The following is a 22,872-nucleotide window of genomic DNA, read 5'->3' on the forward strand; positions in this document are numbered from 1 at the left end:
ATGCAGCCATCATACCGCTCAGGAAGGAGATGCGTTCTGTCTCCTAGAGATGAACGTACTTTGCTGTGAAAAGTGCAAATCAATCCCAGGACAACAGCAAAGGACCTTGTGAAGATGCTGGAGGAAACAGGTAGAAAAGTATCTATATCCACAGTAAAACGAGTCCTATATCGACATAACCTGAAAGGCCGCTCTGCAAGGAAGAAGCCACTTCTCCAAAACCACCATAAAAAAGCCAGACTACGGTTTGCAACTGCACATGAGGACAAAGATCGTACTTTTCGGAGGAATGTCCTCTGGTCTGATGAAACAAAAATATAACTATTTGGCCATAATGACCATCGTTATGTTTTGAGAAAAAAGGGGCAGGCTTGCAAGCCGAAGAACACCATCCCAACCGTGAAGCACAGGGGTGGCAGTATCATGTTGTGGCGGTGCTTTGCTGCAGGAGGAACTGGTGCACTTAACATAATAGATGGCTTCATGAGGAAGGAAAATTATGTGAATATATTGAAGCAACATCTCAGGACATCAGTCAGGAAGTTAAAACTTGGTCGCAAATGGGTCTTCCAAATGGACTATGACCCCAAGCATACTTCCAAAGTTGTGGAAAAATGGCTTAAGGACAACAAAGTCAAGATATTGGAGTGGCCATCACAAAGCCCTGACCTAAATCCTATAGAAAATATGTGGGCAGAACTGAAAAAACATGTGCGAGCAAGGAGGCCTATAAACCTGACTCAGTTACACCAGGTATGTTAGGAGGAATGGGCCAAAATTCACCCAATTTATTGTGGGAAGCTTGTGGAAGGCTATCCGAAACATTTTACCCAAGTTAAACAAATTAAAGGCAATGCTACCAAATACACTCAATTAGTATGTAAACATCTAACACACAGGAAATGTGATGAAAGAAAGACATTCTGAAATAAATAATTATCTCTACTATTATTCTGACATTTCACATTCTTAAAATAAAGGGGTGATCCTAACTGACCTAAGACAAGGAATTTTTACTGGGATTAAATGTCAGGAAATGTGAATAATTCAGTTTAAATGTATTTGGCTCAGGTGTATTTAAAGTTCTGACTTCAACTGTATATCTATATATATATATATATATATATATCTTTTTCCATCATCAGGACCACATCAGACTGATCTAAATTGCCAGTTAGGTCATAGGGTGGAGGCATTCTGATGAGTTGGGTCTGGGGTTATCTGTACCAAATCTGATTTTAAATAATCTGATTATAATAACATTATGGATTCCAGCAATGATAAGGAGTTCTTTGTCTGTCTGGTCAAAAGTCATGCTTCAAAATCGCTAAGCTGTTTACTTCAAAGCATTGTGCCTATGCCTATATCACTTTATTAGAAACACGTGATCAATGAAGTCCCAAGCTTCATTTTGTCAAACCTTATTGGTTTTGGTAGAAGACAAAAAGGCTATTCTGTGCACTCGCTACAGCGTGTGGGACATCTTCTATAATAATTTGTCTGCTCTAATTTATTTTCACCAGCAGGTGGCACTAGTGTACACTGTTGACCAAAGCCAATGTATTGAACCTATTTTCAACACAATTTGCTCGAAAGACTCAACGCATCAGGAAGCTTCGTTTCCCCATCACTGGTCAAAGGTGTCAACCAGAGCTGAATACAAAAATGTGAATGACTGGTGTGTGAACTATACACACTAATATCATGCTGAAATTATTATATAATAACAACATATTTTTAATAGTAATATGTGTATCACATTATCTTACAACAGATTTTTGGATTACAGTTAGACGTCATAAAGATATGTAAATTGGGACACGGTGGCGTCATGGATTGCGTTGGTGTCCCGGATGGAGTTCCGACGCCATCTTTACACCAGTGCTGCTGCTACCGGTAGCTAGAGAGTGGGGACGCTGCAGTTGCTCCACTAAGAACCGCCGACTGAGACAGACATACACAAGTTCGATCCGCTCTCCATCGACAGTCCGACCCCGAACACCATGGCAGATCGAGAGCATTTAGTATACCAGGCCAAACTCGCCGAACAAGCTGAGAGATACGATGGTAAGGGCTGAGATATACCGTCAATGCGGAGTATGCCTCAGTCTCATTCGCTTGTCCCCCCCCCCCCCCTACTCTACTAACGGGGGGCTTCGAGGTGGGTTGAAGATGGTTAGTGAGAGATCGTAGTAGAGACAAAATGGCGGAGAAGAGGGTTTCCGAACTAGTCATTTAACGTTTAGAGAAGGGGTTTTGTTTGACTGAATAATGTTAGTTAGAAATAATGTTTAACACGTGTATGACTGTGTTTTTGGGCATTCAGCGTTAGCATGTGTCATTCAGTATACGCTATAACTAGTTACTTTCTTGAAACCCATTGGTTATTTCTGCTGGTGGTGCCGAAGTTCCGACGTCGTTGTTGGCCCTCAATGGATATACAACTAACGTTAACTAGCTATTATATTGTAGCTAATATTGCTAACTAGTAAACTATAGCCTGTTAGCAACGTTAGCTGTGTTACAATGGCGGCTAACTGTTTTATAATATGCATAAAGGAGACGTTAGCTACTGTACAACTTTAGCTACCATGGTGATGAGTTACCGCAAGCTAATTTGTTAGCTAGCTAAAATAATTGGCTGATTTATGATGAAATAGTTATTGTGACAGTATAAGAAACTACAGCTTGGTTAATCTAGCTAGTTAGTTGGTCTTGACGCTAGCTAACTTTCTATTGTGTGTGTGTGTGTGCGCACACAGGCTGTCAAACGCATTTGCGACGACAGCTTTGTGGGTTGGGTTTCGGGTTTTCTGCAACACATGTAGTTAGCTATCTACAGTAGCGAGTACACGTTGGGTAACTATCTTGTTATTAGTTTTCTATTCTAGACGCCAGTTGGCTAACTGTTGCCTTGACATGATTGGCTACAGTATATCAACCAGAGCCAATTAACATTAGCTACCGACCAGAGCCATTTCGCTATTTAGATAGCTAACGTCAGAGCCATGTAGTTAGCTAGCTAAGTTAGCTAGCAAGCGAACATTAAACTCAACACGCTAACATTAGCTGTCAGTTTTGTATAACGTTATAGCTAGCTAGATAGGCTAATAAGGTAGCTCGCGCTAACTGTGGAAAGAACGCAGTCCCTGGCAAGCCGAGTGGGTGTGGTTGTTACAGGGCTAGCTAATGGTGGCTCATTACATTTTCCCAAGCCAGTCAGTGCAACACGTTTCAGCTAGCCAGTCAGTACCTTGACAAATTAGCTGTTGTGTCTCATTTGTCGATTATGTTTTATTAGTAGTGCAAGTTGGATAACACGTGCTAACAGACAAATATGGTTACAATGTTACAGGCATTGACATGGCAAGCTTGGGTTAGTTACTTGGCTCCTGGCTTACAAGGGTGTCCACATCAAATAACTGTTGTACTAATCATTCATTGGCCCTTCGTGGGGTTTAAATACTTCTACAATAGAGCAACACTGTTTTAATGCTGTAGTCAAATCTAGGGATAGTTATAGTTTGCTGTAATATGGATCTCTGTCATGCAGCAGGGGCTTAATTTTGTTTAATTTGAGGGACTGTGTTTTGAAGCTCATTTCTATATAGTTTTGCAAGACTCATTACATATTTTAGGTAGGCTATATAATAGTAATAATGGATAACAAAAATAGTCTAGACCCAATTTCCCCAAATGTTATTCAGCTACCAAATGTTTTATGATTTATGAGCCCTCAATTTAATTGAACATTCTCTTTTACAGAAAGTGATTAGTTCAATTGATGGCAATATTCACACAAGTCTTACTATTTTTGACTCCAACTTTAGAAGATCATATCTCAGTTTCTGAATGTCAGACAAACCAGAGATTATTCCCATGTGCATCAGTCGCATCTTTCTCTGGCATTTAACTGCTTCTTTCTCGCCTAAAGCATTGCAGATTTGTGTTTTAGATCAGTATAAACAGTCAAGGTACCACACCTAAAGATTTCTTAATTTTGAGGAAAAAACATGAATGTAAGCACCACAGACAATTTAGGAGCACCACAAATATTTTTAAATGTGGAAAACTGTTACTTTAGGGGAAGGAGGACGAGCTGCACTGATTCCAACAAATATATTGCCTAGGCTCAGAAGCCTCATGCTAGCCAGCTGGAAAACAAGAGGACACATTTTCAAGGTATTGGCAAAGACAGTACAGTATGAAGATAGGCTAAAACTGCTTCTCCAATAGAAATCCCAGAGCACACTTGTAGGCGATGTCATGGCGAAGTTTACTAGCTAAGCTCACGTGTAGACCCGATGACGTGTTTCTAATGGTCATCTCGCACCAAACTGCATGTACAGGCCTTCAAATCAGAGGCACTCCTTAAATATACTTTTTTTTGACAAAAATGAAAACATGTCAGTTGTCACTTTCATGAGATTGGAGTAATAACATGTTCAGCTAGTTAATACATTGGCTCAAATCTAGGTTGTGGCTTTAGACTTTGCGAAAATGAAGAACAAAGGAAGAATTTCCCCTTCTCTCATTGACTTCTAAAACCCCGGCTTGGTCTGTTTCACAAGCTTTCCCGGAAGTTTTGCAACGTTTTATTTGGTATTTAGCTGTTTTTATTGATAGTACGGATGTAACTGGTAGTAGTCACTGGCAAAGCACTGCCTCTCACTGCAGGCTTTGCCTTAGTGAATCGTCCTTGCTGTCCGGGATCCTTGGGATGGCCCTGAGTTACATTCAGTTCATATAAGGCAATCAGTCTATTGAAATAAATTCATATGGATTTCACATGATTGTGAATACAGATATACATCTGTTGGTCACAGATACCGTAACGAAAAAAGGTAGGAGCTTTGATCAGAAAAACAGTATCTGTTGTGACCACCATTTTCCTTATGCAGTGTGGCACAACTCCTTTGCAATGAGTTGATCAGGCTGTTGATTGTAGAATGTTGTCCCACTCCTCTTCAATGGCTGTGCGAATGTTGGATATTGGTGGGAACTGGAACATGTTGTGCATGTCGATCCAGAGCATCCCAAACATGCTCAATGGGTGACATGTCTGGTGAGTATGCAGGCCATGGATGAACTGGGAAATGGTCAGCTTCCAGGAATTGTATACAGATCCTTGCGACATGGGGCCGTGCATTCTCACGCTGAAACATGAGGTGATTGTAGAGGATGAATAGCACGACAGTGGGCCTTAGGATCTCGTCACGGTATCTGTGCATTCAAATTGCCACTGATAAAATGCATTGTCCGTAGCTTATGCCTCCCCATACAATAACCCCACTGTCAGGCACTCTCTTCACAAGGTTGACATCCACAAACTGCTTGCCCACACGACACCATACACATGGTCTGCAGTTGTGAAGCCGGTTGGGCGTATTGCCAAATTCTTTAAAATGACGGAGGTGGCTTATGGTAGAGAAATTATCATTCAGTTCTCTGGCAACAGCTCTGATGGACGTTCCTGCTGTCAGCATGCCAATTGCACGCTCCCTCAATTATTATTTAATTTTTTAACCTTTATTTAACTAGGCAAATTCTTATTTTCAATGACGGCCTAGGAACCTGCCTGTTCACCTTGTCAGCTCGGGGGTTTGAACTTGCAACCTTGCGGTTACTAGTCCAACGCTCTAACCACTAGGCTACCCTGCCGCCCCAACTTGAGACTTCTGTGAAATTGTCTGGTGACAAAACTGCACATTTTAGTGGCCTTTATTGTCCCCAGCAATAAACTTGTGTAATGATTATGCTGTTTAATCAGATTCTTGATATGACGCACCTGACCGGCGCACAGATTATCTTGGCAAAGGAGAAATGCTCACTAACAGGGATGTACAACATTTGAGAAGCTTTTTGTGCTTATGGAACATTCTGGGATATTTTATTTCAGCATTTATATTTTTGTTCAGTTAAAATGCTTACAGTAAGTGTTAGGGATGCACATATCTGTACATTTTGCTGCCAAGTAACTGACCCTCATTAACTGGTTAATGTTCCATATGTGACGATGATGAAAATCTCAGAAACCAGTGTGGGTTGCTAATATGACTAGGGTTGTGCCTTTTTGCTTCTGGACAACAGAAGTTGATATGAAACCAACAGAACAGGAGAGAAATACTAGTTAATGGCATCAGGAAGTCTTTAAAAAAATCATTGCCGCTGTTTCTATGGATAGATTTTTGCAAGGCTACTTTGAAGCAAGGTAAGACATGCCACATTATTTGAAGTAAAGTAAAAGGTTCAGCTTTCAGACAATTACTGCCTCAAGCTCACATTGCAAAGTGGTAGGTGACGCGCTGATAGCCTGCCTACCGTTGACTATAGCCTACGCACTCAAATGGCAAATGGGAGGCGTGCTTTAATTACGAGTTGAGAAATTAAAATAGCTCCTTTAACACCCAATTACATTTAGTTGTTTGTTGTGCAATGACTGGGCTTACAAAAGCACTTTCACTCCAGCGAAGAGCTACTTTCGTGCTGTCTGACAGGTGATGGTCAGCTAGGCTCTGTATGCTGTGCGTGTGTGATAAGATACATGCATGACTAACAAAAATACACCTACCAATTTAATTTCACTAAAGTATGCTAATTTACCTATAGACCGATAAGCATGACCGGTCAAATGTGTTTTTGGCGGCTAACCCATTTAACGGTTAACATCACTGGCTAAGGCTCGGGTTTGGTTATGGTTAGGGTTTAGTGTAGGGATGTCCTAGGGATTTGGCTAGCAATAACACTCAATGAACAGCGTCAGGTACTCTCAGCTAGTTAGATGGGGGTGGCGAAACGTGAATTTGGACCACTGAGGTATAATAAGAACGAGACCGCCTCAAATATGGCCAACCCTTGTTTTCAATGTAATCACATTCGCATACGCAGTTCCGGAGTTGCTGCCATCTTCCTTACTGAGATTACTCCGCCTGCACTCAAGCACTCAGTGCACACTGGAAAGACAGCAGTATGTCGCACACATGCTCCAGGAACTCTGTCAGAGTATGTGGAGAGCTCAACAAGCCAATCGGCACTTCCCTTGGCGAGCTGGGGTCATGACCTCAGAGCATGAATATAAAATGTTAATATCTTCGGCTGTGAGTGGCCTGGGTGACAATTTGAGTAAGTTAATGTATGTTTTTGTCTCCCAAAGGTGATGACTAATGTCTTGTTAGGCATTTTAAAATTTGACGTCTCTATGGGGCCGTCGACGGTAATGACCTTTCTCGGCCGTGATGCAGTTAAACTGCAGTACCGAAGCAATACTGTAGGTGCAGTCAAGCGTGCTTCCAGACCGGAACTGTGGCCCCTTAATTTGGACCAGTCCCTGACAGGTACAACTCACAGAAAAACATAGCATTATTGCACAGCTTCTGTCATTGTCCACTTTATTTAGCTAGAAAGATTATATTTACTCTGCATTCACCATAGAAGCAGTAACAGTTAGTTCACGCTCCTCTCCGACTAGTGTCGTTGGGTTATACAGTGCATTCAGAAAGTATTCAGACTAGAGCTCGACTGATTTATGATTTTTCAACACCGATGCCGATTATTGGACGACCAAAAAAGCCCATACCGATTAATCGGCTGATTTATAAAAAATAAAGTATTTATATGTAAAAATGACAATTACAACAAAACTGAATGAAAACTTATTTTAACTTAATATAATACATCAATAAAATCAGTTTAGCCTCAATTAATGAAACATGTTCAATTTGGTTTAAATAATGCAAAAACAAAGTGTTGGAGAAGAAAGTAAAAGTGCAATATGTGCTATGTAAGAAAGCTAACGTTTAAGTTTCTTGCTCAGAACATGAGAACATTTGAAAGCAGGTGGTTCCTTTTAACATGAGTCTTCAATATTTCCAGGTAAGAAGTTTTAAGTTGTAGTTATTATAGGACTATTTCCCTCTATACCATTTGTATTTCATTAAACTTTGACTATTGGATGTTCTTATAGGCACTTTAGTATTGCCAGTGTAACAGTATAGCTTCCGTCCCTCTCCTCGCTCCTCCCTGGGTTTGAACCAGGAACACAATGACAACAGCTACTCTCGAAGCAGCGTTACCCATGCAGAGCAAGGGGAACAACCACTCCAAGTCTCAGAGCGAGTGACGTTTGAAACGCTATTAGCGCGAACCCCGCTAACTAGCTAGTGTTGGACTTGTTAACTGTAAGGTTGCAAGCTTGGATCCCCTGAGCTGACGAGGTGAAAATCCGTCGTTCTGCCCCTGAACGAGGCAGTTAACCCACCGTTACTAGGCCGTCATTGAAAGTAAGAATGTGTTCTTAACTGACTTGCCTAGTTAAATAAATATTAAATAAAGGTGTAAAAAAAGTATATATTAAAAAAACTGCCAAATCGGTGTCCAAAAATACAGATTTCCCATTATGAAAACTTGAAATCGGCCATTTCGATTAATCGACCGACCTCTTATTCAGACCCTTTTACTTTTTCCACGTTTTGTTACGTTACAGCCTTATTATAAAATGTATTAAATAGTCCCCCCCCCCCCCCCCCCAATCTACACACAAAGCTTGCAAATGTATACAAAAATGTAAACTATCACATTTACATAAGTATTCAGAACCTTTACTCAGTACTTTGTTGAAGCACCTTTGGCAGTGATTACAGCCTCAAGTCTTCTTGGGTATGATGCTACAAGTTTGGCACACCTGTATTTGGGGAGGTCTCTCATTCTTCTCTGCAGATCTTCTCAAGCTCTTGTCAGGTTGGATGGGGAGCGTCGCTGCACAGCTATTTTCAGGTCTGTCCAGAGATGTTCGATTGGGTTTAACTCCGGGCTATGGTTGGGACACTCAAGGACTTTCAGAGACTTTGAAGCCACTCCTGCTGTGTGCTTAGGGTTGTTGTCCTGTTGAAAGGTGAACCTTCGCTCCAGTCTGAGGTCCCGAGCTCTCTGGGGCAGGCTTTCATCATGGATCTCTCTGTACTTTGCTGTGTTCATCTCTCCTTTGATCCTGACCAAGGCCTTTCTCCCCACGATTGAGGAAAAACATTTATTTAATCGATTTTAGAATAAGGCTGTAACGTAACAAAATGTAGATGTCAAGGTGTCTGAATGCTACTCTATACAAAGGCATACCATTAGTTGCTGTAGTAGCACCTGATTTCAGTTTTCTAGATTCTATTATCAAAGATTCACCAGCGGTACACACGGGCCAAGCAGTCTGGTCTCTTTTGCTCTGCTCTGAAACAGGATACTGTTCTCTACCAGCTCTAGCCACTGTTGAGAGAGGCGACACCCCCCACCCCTCCTGTCGTTAGGCCTCCTGAAAGGGGACAATCCCCTGTAGGGGCTCAGAGCCAGACTGGACCCCCCCCCCGCAGGCCTGCTGTGGAACAGGCCATTCCCCCTTTGGCACAGAAGAATGTGCAAGGCGGCTAGTATAGCTGGGGTCGAGCCAGACCAGAGAGCTAGGTGGGGTGGGGGTGTACGAGCTGGTGGTATGTGCCTATGCAGCCCCCCGGACATAAGGGCTGAAGGACGGGAGGAGACGAGGCACCAGTGCGCCACTCTCTTACGTAACCCCTCTCTCCAGCTCAGACGAGTCATCCAGCCCCAATGTTTGTGCAAATGGCTCAGACGGGCTATCTTCTTAGTGGGTATCTTTGCAGAGACTGCTCATTTACTTTTTAATCCTTCCCCTCCTTGCCGCTGCCTCTTTGACGAAGTGCACTTATACACTGCCCCCAGCTTCAGTGGTCCTGGGCACTCAACAGACCTGAACGAATTTCAATGTGGTGTTGTAATGGTGGTGGTAACTCCTCTGCCATGCCTGTTCTCTCCCTCCCCCTCCCCAGAGATGGACTAGTATTCCTCTTTCCTTGATTAATGGGGTGAACAGTTAACAATGTTTTTTTTCTTTTTATAGACACATCAAGTGTCAGGGCAGCAGAGTTGCTGAGCACTAGTTAGACGTGATGCTTTTCAAAACATTTTCAAAACAAGTCACAAGTTGCATGGACTCACTCTGTTTGCAATAATAGTATTTAACTTGATTCTGAACCCACACATACAATTATCTGTAAGGTCCCTCAGTTGAGCAGTGTATTTCAACCACGCATTCAACCACAGACCAAGGAGGTTTTCCAATGAGCATAGTGAAGTTATTAATTACACTTTGGATGGTGTATCAATACACCCAGTCACTACAAAGATACAGGTGTCCTTCCTAACTCCTTGCCGGAGAGGAAGGAAATCGCTCAGCGCGAGGCCAATGGTTACTTTAAAAAGGTTACATAGTTTAATGTCTGTGATGGGAGAACTGATGATGAATCAAGAACATCCTCAATACTAACCTAATTGACAGAGTGAAAAGGAAGCCTGTACATAATACAAATATTCTAAAATGTGCAGTTTGTTTGTTTGCAACAAGGCACTAAAGTAATACTGCAAAAAAAATAAATGAATTACATTTTTGCCCCGAATACAAAGTGTTTTAATTTGGGGCAAATACAACATATTACTGAGAACCACTCCCCATATTTTCAAAAATAGTGATGGCTGCATCCTGGGTGTGCTTGTAATCGTTAAAACCTCTTAGAGCTACCCCCCTACTTTTTTCAATTTCCGCCTGAAGACTTACCCAAATCTAACAGCCTGTAGCTCAGGCACAGAACCAAGGATATGCATATTCTTGGTACCATTTGAAAGAAAAAACTCTGAAGTTTGTGTAAATGTGAATTGAATGAAGGAGAATATAACACAATAGATCTGGTTTAGATAAAACAATGAAAAAAAACATACTATTTTTAATTTTTGTCTCTTTAAAATGAACAAGATAAAACAAACATTCAGATAGGATGATGGGGACAATTTCAGTGAAAAATATGAGGGCAACAGTACTTGTGCAAAGTTTGAGAATGATAACTGTGTGCTACATGAAATGTACCATGAAGTCACCCAGGTGTCCCACACAAGTAGCCCAAATGTACCCAAGTGGCCAAATTGGTGAAGTTATACATTTTGAAACAAATAACTATATACAAAATACCAAAATGGTATTCTAAAAATTGAGAAAAAAATATGGGGGAAAAAATATGAAGAGAACATTATATACATTTACAAAATAAGCTGAGTAATTATTTACACACTTTCAATATTTGGAAGACCCTCAGTCCTCTATCAAATGTATTTATTTAGCCCTTCGTACATCAGCTAATCTCAAAGTGCTGTACAGAAACCCAGCCTAAAACCCCAAACCGCAAGCAATGCAGGTGTAGAAGCACGGTGGCTAGGAAAAACTCCCTAGAAAGGCCAAAACCTAGGAAGAAACCTAGAGCGGAACCAGGCTATGAGGGGTGGCCAGTCCTCTTCTGGCTGTGCCGGGTGGAGATTATAACAGAACATGGCCAAGCTTTTCAAACGTTCATAGATGACCATCAGGGTCAGATAATAATAATCACAGTAGTTGTAGAGGATGCAACAGGACAGCACCGCAATAGTAAATATGAACAGTTTAGGGTTCCATAGCCGCAAGCAGAACAGTTGAAACTGGAACAGCAGCAAGGCCAGGTGGACTGGGGACAGCAAGGAGTCATCATGCCAGGTAGTCCTGACGCATGGTCCTAGGGTTCAGGTCCTCCGAGAGAGAGGAAGAGAGCATACTTAAATTCACACAGGACACCGGATAAGACAGGAGAAGTACTCCAGATATAACAAATTGACCCTAGCCCCCCCGACACATAAACTACTGCAGCATAAATACTGGCGGCTGAGACAGGATAGGTCAGGAGACACTGTGGTCCCATCTGATGAGACCCCCGGACATGGCCAAACAGAAAGGATATAACCCCACCCACTTCTGATGTAAAGCAGAGGGTCACCAAGCATGTGGCGCAGGTGATGGGGGACTTAATTTTGCAAAGAACACAGCGACGCCTCCATGCTGTGCCCTTTTGGCCCTGAGGCACATCCATGCCTGCAGAAATACATTTGGGCAGATGAACACCACTTGTGGCAGGAGCTGGATGAACCAGCTTCAGTGGGGGATGGAAACCTTGGCCCTGTGGGCTGCCATTCGGAGTCGGTGTCACTGTGAAAGAAAATGTTCAGTTAGAATAGTTTCACATATGAGCCCTGTATCAACAGGTATAATAAACAGGGATATATATATATATATATATATATATATATATATATATATATATATATATATATATATATATATATATATATATATATATATATATATATATAATATACATATATACATATATATATATATATATAATATACATATATACATATATATATATATATATATATATATATATATATATATATATATATATATATATATACATATATATATGAGTACAGCGAACAAGGTTGAATATATTATTATGACCTGCTAGATCTACGGTCTCTTTTATATTACGACAGACCAGCTGTATCTACTGTCTCCATTTCACTTTGGCCATTGTTGTGGGCCTGCCCTCCCCTCAACAGCCTCAAATAAGCTATTTCATGTGGGTTGGGGTGGGGCGGCAGACACACGCATCTCACATTTCATGACATTTTTTGTTTATATATTGTTTCAAAAATAAAAATCACCAATAATATTTTATATTATTAATTTCAAACAAGGGCATTTAGCATTATAAGAACTTACCAGTCCAAAACGATGTCCTCTCCCATTCAAAAAATATTCCTCCACAATCGCTAAATGAATCGTCCTACAACAATCTGTCTCACTTTCCCAATCAATTTATTCTAAAATTGTGTGTACATCTGTATATCTAGACTTAGATTTAGCTTTCCCTGACTTAGTCGCCATACTGATTTGATATATAAACAGCTGAATCTGCACGTTTACCAAACACTGCAGTGCGTAATATGTGTTTCTCCTTCCGGTATGAAACTTCAATAGCGAATTACTCTCTTTACGCTGGAGCTTACTACATGGGTTGGTCTTGCAACACATAAACATGACCTATAGCCAATGAGCTGAGGTAAACGGCAATCTACCCAGCTAGATTTCAAGATGATAAGTGGTAATTGGGTTAAAATACAGTCAATCAACGAAACAGCGGGCAAATCATTGGTGCACAATGATGTCATGACTTGTTGTCTTCAAATCGTTTTTTTTTTTTTTTCAGTCTACGTCCCGTGAAATGACCCATCAGGTTTGATTGTGTTACAAACAAACCAGTTGATTGCAGTGAAACCAAACATGACTGGAAAAGTCACGTTCTGTGTGGGTTATTTACCTGGAATGTGTCGTCGAAAATGGAATGAGACGGAATTCACAACACAAGCGGTTCACAAAATGTTTTGTGTTAGGCTATAAAAACTGATTTTATCAAACAAAACATTCATTGTGTAACAATGAGCATTGGGATTGCAAACAGAGGAAGATCGTCAAAGGTAAACTATTTATTTTATTGCAGTTTGTAATTTTGTTACCCCTGTGCTGGTTAAATAGTTGTTTTTATGGGGCTCTATCCTCAGATAATCGAATCAGATTCTTTCACAGTAAATCCTTTTTTAAATCTGACAACGCAGTTGGATTAGCAAGATTCTAGGCTTTCGATACATGTGATACACTTGTATTTTCATGAATGTTTAAAATTACTATTTATGTAGTGATCACCGTATGTTGTGGAATTTCAGCCTGCTACTGGGTTCCGTGCTCAGAGGTTAAGGACTGGAGTTTTTCAGGATAAAAAAATAAACGGAGCACAGGCAAAATCCTAGAGGAAAACCTGGTCTGCGTTCCACCAGACTGGGAGATTAATTCATCTTTAAGCAGGACTACAACCTAAAACACAAATCTATACTGGAGTTGCTTACCAAGAAGACAATGAATGTTTCTGAGTGGTCAAGTTAGTTTTGACTTACTTGAAAATCTATGGCAAGACATGAAAATAGTTGTCTAGCAACGATCAACAACCAATTTGACAGAGCTTGAAGAATGTTGAAAATAAAAATGGGCAAATGTTGCACAATGTAGGTGTGGAAAGCTCTTGGATTTACCCAGAGACTCACAGCTGTAATTGCTGCCAAAGGTGCTTCTACAAAGTAATGTTTTTAAAAGATGTGAATACTTATATAAATTAGATTTCTGTATTTTATTTTCAATAAATTGGTAAACATTTCTAAAAACATATTTTCACTGTCATTATGGAGTACTGTGTGTAGATGGGTGAGAAAAAATGCATGTAACCCATTTTTATTTATTTACGCTGTAATGCAACAATGGGTATGAATACTTTCTGAAAGCACTGTATATCCTGAAATCTTGTTTGTTTCATTTCCCTGTCCTACCTTTTTTTAAATTGTGTCAATCCAGAGTGGTGTCACTGTCTGAGCACGGCTCTAGCCCACTCATCGACGTCACGGGTCAAGTGGTCTTTACTCTGTAGAGATACCATAGTACCGCTGCTCTTCCCGGGCACTGGTAGTCGAGCATCAAATCTTTAGCTATTCTACTCCATGTCATATGCTGAAGAGACTCGCCTTTCAGTGATATTTGAATATGAACATTCTATAATTGAGCTTGAGGAGAACTTGATTTAATCCCCCTCACAGCTATCCTCCAATTACAGTTTCATTATTTTCATTATCATTTTCTCCAACCTCCAAATGTATTAGTTTTGATTTTAGGCCTCAAAATACAAAATGTTTAGCTAAATGTTTAAAATTTGAATTCATAACGAAGTCAAAAACAATTTCCTGAGGCTCCGCATGTTTTCATGGAAAATATTAATGTTATTTCCAACAACCAATGAGCAACTCCGCTGTAAATCCATCGCATATTGAACATAGAGATTGGCAATGACAAATAAAATAATAATATTCATCACATGCGCCGAATACCACTGGTGTCGACCTTAGTGAAATGCTTACTTATGAGCCCTGAACCAACAATGCATTTAAAAAAAATATGAATAAGAATTAAAGTAACAAGTAATTAAAGAGCAGCAGTAAAATTACAATAGCGAGTCTATATACAGAGGGGTACCGGTTAGTCGAGGTTATTATGTACATGTAGGAAGAGCTATTAAAGTGACTATGCATAGATGATAACAACAGAGTAGCAGCGGTGTATTCTCAGTCAGGGATGTAATTTGTCTTTATTAATCAGGAATTCCTGCTTTCTGAACATTTCCTCCATTCATACATAATATAAATTGATCTATCCCGTAGCCAAAATCTACATTTCCAGATTTTCTATGTTCTTGTGTGATTGCTGCCAGAAAAAAACAAAATCCAGAACAGAACAAATTGTTCGTAACTTATTGAAGGCAGGGTGTTTGATGGTTTAGTCTTTTCTCTCTCTGTCAGAAATGGTGGAGTCCATGAAGAACGTGGCGGGCATGGACGTGGAGCTGACGGTGGAGGAGCGGAACCTGCTGTCGGTGGCTTACAAGAACGTGATCGGAGCCAGAAGAGCGTCCTGGAGGATAATCAGCAGCCTTGAACAGAAGGAGGAGAACAAAGGAGGCGAAGACAAACTGAAGATGATCCGGGAATACAGGCAAACGGTGAGCCACGTGGACGGTGGTAGTAGAGGAGAACCCTGATAAGGGCGGCTAGATGTTGAGATGTTGGTTAGCTAAGGATGGTGTGTGGCTCCTTTCAAAGTAGAGGTTTATATCTTGGGGCCTTAAGTGTTTAATTTTTAGAGGTCGTTCAAGGGTTATGTTTAAAAAAAAAATAGACATTAAAGTTGAGTTTGTTGTTTTTGTCCTCCTTGAGTTTGTTGCCAACAGGTGCTGTGTGTTTTGTGTGCTCTGCAGGTGGAGACTGAGCTGAAATCAATCTGTAATGACATTCTGGATGTACTGGACAAGCACCTCATTCCAGCAGCAAACACTGGAGAATCGAAGGTTTTCTACTACAAAATGTACGTCTGCGGATGGGACAGCTTTTGAAAAACTATTTAGCGCACATCAGCTAATATCTATGCCCTGACTGTTCTAGTAACATGAGAAAAGTCTCTCTGCTCTCTCGCGCTCTGTGTGAAAACATCTGCTTCTCAATGGTTCACCCTTTGTCCTGAACTGTGCACTTGTGCGCTACCCCACATCAATTAAAAAGCACACAATTGGTGTAAGCAAGGGATCTTACACTAATCCTTTTAAATCCAAATAGGGGAGTGCATACTTCAGAGTAAATGTGGAATATTGGGACGCAGGGCTAGTCTCTCTAGCAAGTCTAGTCCTGGTCAAGGAGTAGGCTTAAGTGTCCACACCAGTTTCAAGGGCTGCATGACAGTAAGACTCTTTTGTACATGGGGTTCATTCATAGAATTATGCAGTGTTTTCTCAACCCACAAGCCATGCTTGTCTGTTAAGAATATTCATATGTTAACATATGCAGACCATGGATTGATTGAATGTTTTGTGAGGTTGAAATAAGTCTCGTTCTCCCTTTTTCCTCAGGAAGGGAGACTACCACAGGTACCTGGCAGAGTTTGCCACGGGCAACGACCGAAAGGAGGCGGCAGAGAACAGCTTGGTTGCGTACAAAGCTGCAAGCGACATCGCCATGATCGAACTCCCACCGACACACCCTATCCGTCTGGGACTGGCGCTCAACTTCTCTGTATTTTATTATGAAATCCTCAATTCCCCCGACCGCGCATGCAGGTGGGCCCCCTCATCTTCTCTCCCCACTCTTCTCTCGTCTTTTCACTCTCCCATCTCCCTTATCTACGCGCCATTACAAGATGTTTCAAATAGAAAGCGATTGTGAGTGTAATAATGCACAAGCAGGAGGCCCGAGTATTTTATAAAAACACTTTTTTTTAAGAATTCTGGCTATGCCTTACGGAGTGTTTTTCTGCAGTACCAGGTGTTCGTCTTTTATTAACATTTTCAAAGAAACAGATTGAGTTTTGATTTGATTAGGTTTTTTAGACGACCTTATCTAGTGCTGCATCATGTCTACTAGGCTTGGGCGGTATCCACATTTTATATCGTCATAACGTCCTTCTCTCATCCTGGGATTTATTGTATTACTGGAGAGAAGGATGTTATGACGATATAAAAATGTGCCAGGTACCCGTGGGTGTTAAAATACAACAAAATGCCATTGGGCTTCTATTACCAGAATGCAAACAAAATTAGCACAAACAGCAAAACCGAACATCAATTAATTGCAAAGACTAGCAAATCCACATCAAATACAAGCATAGCAAGTAGCTACCAAATGTCATTTTTGGTGAGTGTGGACATTTACAAGCTAACTTGAACAGGAGATTGTGCAAATGAAAAACATTGATGCATCCTTTGAAGGAAGGGCAGCATGTGTACACGGAGCAGATGGGAGGACAATTAAATGCTAGTTGGAAGCACCGGGGGAAAAATGTCAGCTGTACAGAACTTAGTAGTGAATTGCATCACCTCGTGCGCCGCACACAGACACATATATGATACATATATAACGTTATGGACTCACCAGCTTCCTTTCTCCCGTCGTGCTATTTACAAAAAACACGTGACTGGCTCCTTCTGTTCTGGGGAACTAGGGTAAGCTTTATAAAGTGAACAGTGACATAAAACCGCAGTCTGCTTTATGTCCTAACGTATTGTACAAGTTGCCTGCAGGTATTAACTTAACTTAAAAGTGTCTACAAATATAAAAAAAAAAATGGAAAAAGTTCAAAGAAATAGTTTCAACAGTTTTGAAAAAACATCCCATGGCTTTTTCAAAATACCCTGATATATGGTTTATACGGTATGCCGCCCATGCCTATATTTCAGACTGGGAATGCAATTGTCTCTCCTATACAGTACATGGAAGTCACCTGATGTCCTGGCTAGTAATACAATATAATATATATATTTTTATTTATCAAGACATGTTATTGTATGCTCCATACATGTTGACTAATGTTCAGCAAATTGTTGATGTGACTCGGACACACTGTAAAATTCAACCTTTGACACTCCCTCTCTGCCCACTCTGTTGCCCTCAGGTTGGCGAAGGCGGCATTTGACGATGCAATTGCAGAACTGGACACGCTGAGCGAGGAGAGCTACAAGGACTCCACACTCATCATGCAGTTGCTACGCGACAACCTGACACTATGGACTTCAGATATGCAGGGAGACGGTGAGCGTTCCATGCTTCTTCACCTATTATATGTAGAACAATACAGTTCAAGGACTAAACCCACTCCAGCGTCTGGTCACGTGGAGGATGGATGTTTTCCACCTATTGACAGCACACACTGCTGGGCTGGTGCTGTGTGCTCAGGGTTGGAGAGTTGACCACACCCACCCTTTATCTTCTCCCCTCAGCCCAGTGGTTTTTCTCTAACCTCAGCAGCGCTCCCTCTATCTTTCTCCAGCTCTCTTTCTTTCTATTTCCATTTTTCTCTTATCTTTCCGTTTCACATTTTTCTCTTTTACTGTCTTTATCCCTCTGTCTGAGATGTACTCATGTTCAAGGCTCTCTCTCATGTCTCCATCTTCCACTGTGTAGATTCTTAAGGACAACCCCCCCCCACTCCATTCCCTCGATAGAACTGTATTTTGTAAGTCATCTTTCTCCTGTCTTGGGCATCCCTCTTGCTTTGTCAATCAGACTTGCTGCCCTTCACTAACACTTTCTCTCTCTGCATCTTCCAGCGCCGGGTTAATTAATTCACACTAGTAAAATGTTGTGGACCGCGAAACAGTTGAGTGCTGTGTGTTTTAGTGTCACTGTCTTACTCACTGCAACGCAATTTTTACCAACACTGTCTGTCTGGGTTTGGGCTAGAGTTTAGGTATTCCACTTATTATTATGGCTGAACATGACATACTCAGTAATCACACCGAATCCTTGGGACCCTGTTTGTCACTCGTAAATCTGCAAACATGCAGTTGATGCACATCAACACTGTGCTGTCGTCCACACCAACTGCATGTAGCATCTCGTAGGCACTAATTTGGCACCTTATTATAGTTTCTATTTTTGATCTTCGTAAATTCTGAACCTTTGTTAGACTCGCTGCTTTAATTCTTACCAAGTAGATGGCTGTGCCATCTCTATGGAAACCTTCCTAAGCAACCAGCCTAGGTGGCCCGAAAGGCATTTGCTAGCTATCAAATCTTTACTGAGGCGTTTGACATTTTGCAGTGTGAAGAATAGATATTTGTTGATACTGGTTTTGCACACTAGCACTAGTGCCTTTAGAATGTATTCATACCCTGTGACTTATTCCACATTTAGTTACAGCCTGAATTCAAAATGGATTAAATATATATTTAAGTAAAAACTGTAACTAGGCCACTCAGGAGGTTATTTAGGTTATTGTCTTGCTGAAAGGTGCATTTGTCTCCTAGTATCTGTTGGAAGGCAGACTGAACCAGGTTTTCCTCTAAGAATTTGCATGTGCTTAAGGCTATATTCCATTTATTTTTATCCTGAACTCACTAGTCCTTACCGATGACAAGCGTACCCATAACATGTTGCAGCTACTGCCATGCTTGAAAATATGGAGAGTGGTACTCAGTGACGTGTTCAGTTGGATTTGCCTCAAACATAATGCTTTGTATTCAGGACAAAAAGGTAAATTATTTGCCACTTCATTTGCAGTATTACTTTAGTGCCCTATTCCAAACAGGATGCATGTTTTGGATTTTTTTATTCTGTACAGGGTTCCTTCTTTTTAGTAATTTGTTAGTATTGTGGAGTAACTACAATGTTTATCCATCTTCCGTTATCTCCCATCACAGCCATTAAACTCGAATTGTTTTAAAATCACAATTGGCCTCGTGAAATCCCTAAGCGGTTTCCTTCCTCTCCTGCAACTGAGTTAGGAAGGATTCTTGGTGGATGAATCTGTGCTTGAAATTCACTAGTTGGTTGAGGGACCTAACAGATAATTGTGTATGTGGGATACAGAGATGGGGTAGTCAATCAAAAATCATGTTAACCACTATTATTGAACACGAATGAGTCAATTTAAATTATTATGTGATTTCTTAAGCACATTTACTCCTGAACTTATTTAGGCTTGCTATTACAAAGGGGTTGAAAACTTATTGACTCAATACATTTCCACTTTGAAGTTGTAATTTCTACAAACAAATTCCACTGACATGGGTTATTGTGTGTAGTTCAGTGACACAATCTTAATGTATTACATTTAAAATTCAGGCTGTAACACAACAAAATAAGTCATGGGGCATGAACACTTTCTGATGCCACTATGCACATTCTCCTGCCAACCACCAATGTGTTTTTAAGGTACCTTTTTGTGCAACATGACTCGTGGGTGGGTTTTCCAACGCCTTTGTAGTGTGTTATCTCTGCCATTGATCCCGAAGGCATTCATATCACACATTTTGCTGGCATAGACTGACCACCAAACGGCAATTTTATAATTGTAACGCTCATGGCTCTAGCATTGGTTTTTGAAACTACAGCTAACTTCCTTCACATTGCACACAGAGACAAAATGTTATGTTTGGGTAAGTGGAACGAAGCACTATCCCTTTAAGGTTATTGGGGGAGGGAAAGCAGATCATAGATCTAGACCTAGGGTACCTTAATCTTGGAGTCTTTGACTCTGGTGGTCTTGGAGTGTTGGGCCAGTAACTGAAAGGGTGCTGGATCGAATCCCCGAGCTGACAAGGTAAAAATCTGTCGTCCTGCCCCTGAGCAAGGCAGTTCCCCGGGTGCCGAAGACATGGAAGTTGATTATGGCAGCCCCCCGCACCTCTCTGATTCAGAGGGGTTGGATTAAATGCAGAAGACTCATTCAGTTGTATAACTGACTTGGTATCGATCCCCTTTTCCCTTCCTCAGCCCATCTCACTCACCCATCACCACCTATCTTTACTAATCACTCCTCCCCTGAAGACCATATCACTGTAAACCTCACCTTCCTGTTGCCATGGTAACAGTGGGTGGGCTCTGGACTTTCTTTTGTCCATTTTATGTTTGTGGTGAAAATGACACTGGCTTTGAATGATGAAGATTCAAAATATACAATTAAATGGAATAAATGTGCCTCTCTCTCTTCAGGTGAAGAACAGAATAAAGAAGTGCTGCAAGATGTGGAGGATGAGACCCAGTGAGACTTCACGGCCAATACGAGACACCCCTCCCCTCCGCCTGCTAGTCCCAGTTCCAACTATGGTGTCAGTGAGAGCTCCCAAATTCGGCTTTTACGCCGATGCCAACTCGCTCTTTTACCCCTTTTCTTGTTCACTATCACTCTTTATCTGTCTGTCAGTTCTTCTGGTTTTCATTTTATAAAAAAATTAAGATAAAAATCGCCCATTTCATTGGAAATAATAACTTCTGCATTTAAACACAAGAGAAAATCTAAAAGCTGAAGCTTCGAGCTGTTCCTGGGTGTTAATATATAAATATATATATATATATATATAAATATATATATATAAAAATAACCCCTGTTGCAAGCCTGGCCATGTAAGGGTCACGTCATTTATCGTCACTTTTTTTGTTTTCATTTTTGCTGTGTCATCAGTTGCCAAGTGTGCTTGCCTGCGGTCGTCAACGTTCACGCACTCGCTGACTTTATTTTTAAAACACAAACGTTTGCTGTAACTCTTTTTCTAGAACTGATTGATGTCTTCGTGCTACTTTAGTCGTCTAAGCCTTTGGTCGCAAATTAGGGATGGTGGCGGCTTTTGACTGTTTTTAAAAGGGACATAAAGCTTTTTAGAAGGAACGAAGTGCCCTTTGTGTTTCTCCTCTCTCATTGCCAGACTCTTATCAATGACGATAGCAGATCTTCCCCCGAGCATCTCTTTCTTTGCGATCACCACTCAGGTCCGAGGTAGGGACCACGCATTGTTGTGCAGTCTGTAGCGCTGCTTTTGTACTGGTTGCTGACGTATAGAGACGATGGCTTGTAGCAGTGTAAAAAAACAAAAACAAGGAGCGTGAAGTTTCTCCATCTCTCTTATGTGAGGTAAAGCAGGTTTGCATTGGCACCGTAAAAAAAGAAACCTGCTTATGTTATCTTGTATTGCCCCTCTGTTCCAGAATGTTCTCTTTCTCCCTCTGTCCTGCCCCCTTATTTTCTCTCTTCTGTTCAGTATGTGTAGCTTGAATCTGATTTGTACTACTGGATATTCTGACTGGACCCACACGCCCCGTCTGTCTTCTTACTGAAACACAGCATGGAAATTAACATTTAAACTTCAAATAAAAAAAAGAAACTTACATTAAAATGCACCTGTGGTGTCATTTTTCGATTCAAATTCGCTGTACTATCTTTAGCCAGAGACCGATAAGTTTTTACCTTTGACAGTTTACCTTCTGTTGTTACTGTCATCTAAGGGTAAGGTGCTCATTCAGTGAACTGATCAGGAAATACGTGTCTTACCCTCTGACAGTAACAGAGCATAAACTGTTTTGATTATGGGGATCATTTTCCATTGGAGTGCGTAGGTTGGATCAAGAAAAGAGGGAAAAGCAACAGAAGATTACACACATTTTTGGAAGCCGTCTAATACAGTATTTTGTTTTCAGCCCCACGGATTACTTGTACTTGGGGTCATAGGTGTATTCACTATGCAATAAGGTGAAATGTTCAGAATGTTGCAACTAGAAATGTAATTACTAGAGTGGACATGATTTCCTATTAGCTATGACATAAAATCATAGATAAAGGCTCTACAAAATGCATTCTGTCTATTCTTAAATTTTTCACCCTCCTGGTCAAACTTATTTGTACAGGTGGCCTTCGCAATTATTTATATTCCTTGATCATTACATAGCCATTAGAGGGCAGCGCAGTCCTACTATTGAATTATATTCCCGTTTGAAACTACAGTCGTGGCCAAAAGTTTTGAGAATGACACAAATATTAATTTTCAGTCTGCTGCCTCAGTTTGCATGATGGCAATTTGCATATACTCCAGAATG

The 22,872-nt window shown here is 40.8% G+C and overlaps 1 protein-coding gene across 2 annotated transcripts; it reads left to right on the forward strand.

The window, feature by feature from the left end:
* Positions 1–1,836: 1,836 nt before the first annotated feature.
* LOC100136197 (14-3-3E2 protein) lies at positions 1,837–22,175 on the forward strand. Of its 2 annotated transcripts, XM_021617175.2 has the most exons (7): positions 1,837–2,067; positions 15,319–15,518; positions 15,774–15,880; positions 16,419–16,625; positions 17,957–18,093; positions 18,466–18,517; positions 20,998–22,175. In XM_021617175.2, the coding sequence occupies exons 1-6, from the start codon at positions 2,004–2,006 to the stop codon at positions 18,471–18,473; spliced, it is 723 nt and encodes a 240-aa protein (XP_021472850.1). In that variant the 5' UTR covers positions 1,837–2,003; the 3' UTR covers positions 18,474–18,517; positions 20,998–22,175.
* The last annotated feature ends 697 nt before the right edge of the window (positions 22,176–22,872 follow it).

Source organism: Oncorhynchus mykiss, chromosome 10 (genome assembly GCF_013265735.2).
Source record: "Oncorhynchus mykiss isolate Arlee chromosome 10, USDA_OmykA_1.1, whole genome shotgun sequence".
In the NCBI taxonomy this organism is placed as follows: Eukaryota; Metazoa; Chordata; class Actinopteri; order Salmoniformes; family Salmonidae; genus Oncorhynchus; species Oncorhynchus mykiss.

What these genes read in the sequence shown, in the direction of transcription:
- LOC100136197 (XM_021617175.2), top strand. Translation starts at nt 2,004, where the DNA reads ATGGCAGATCGAGAGCATTTAGTATACCAGGCCAAACTCGCCGAACAA. An exon ending in ACAAGCTGAGAGATACGATG is followed by an intron (nt 2,068 to 15,318) that starts GTAAGGGCTGAG and finishes TCTCTCTGTCAG; the next exon opens with AAATGGTGGAGTCCATGAAG. An exon ending in AAGGTTTTCTACTACAAAAT is followed by an intron (nt 15,881 to 16,418) that starts GTACGTCTGCGG and finishes CTTTTTCCTCAG; the next exon opens with GAAGGGAGACTACCACAGGT.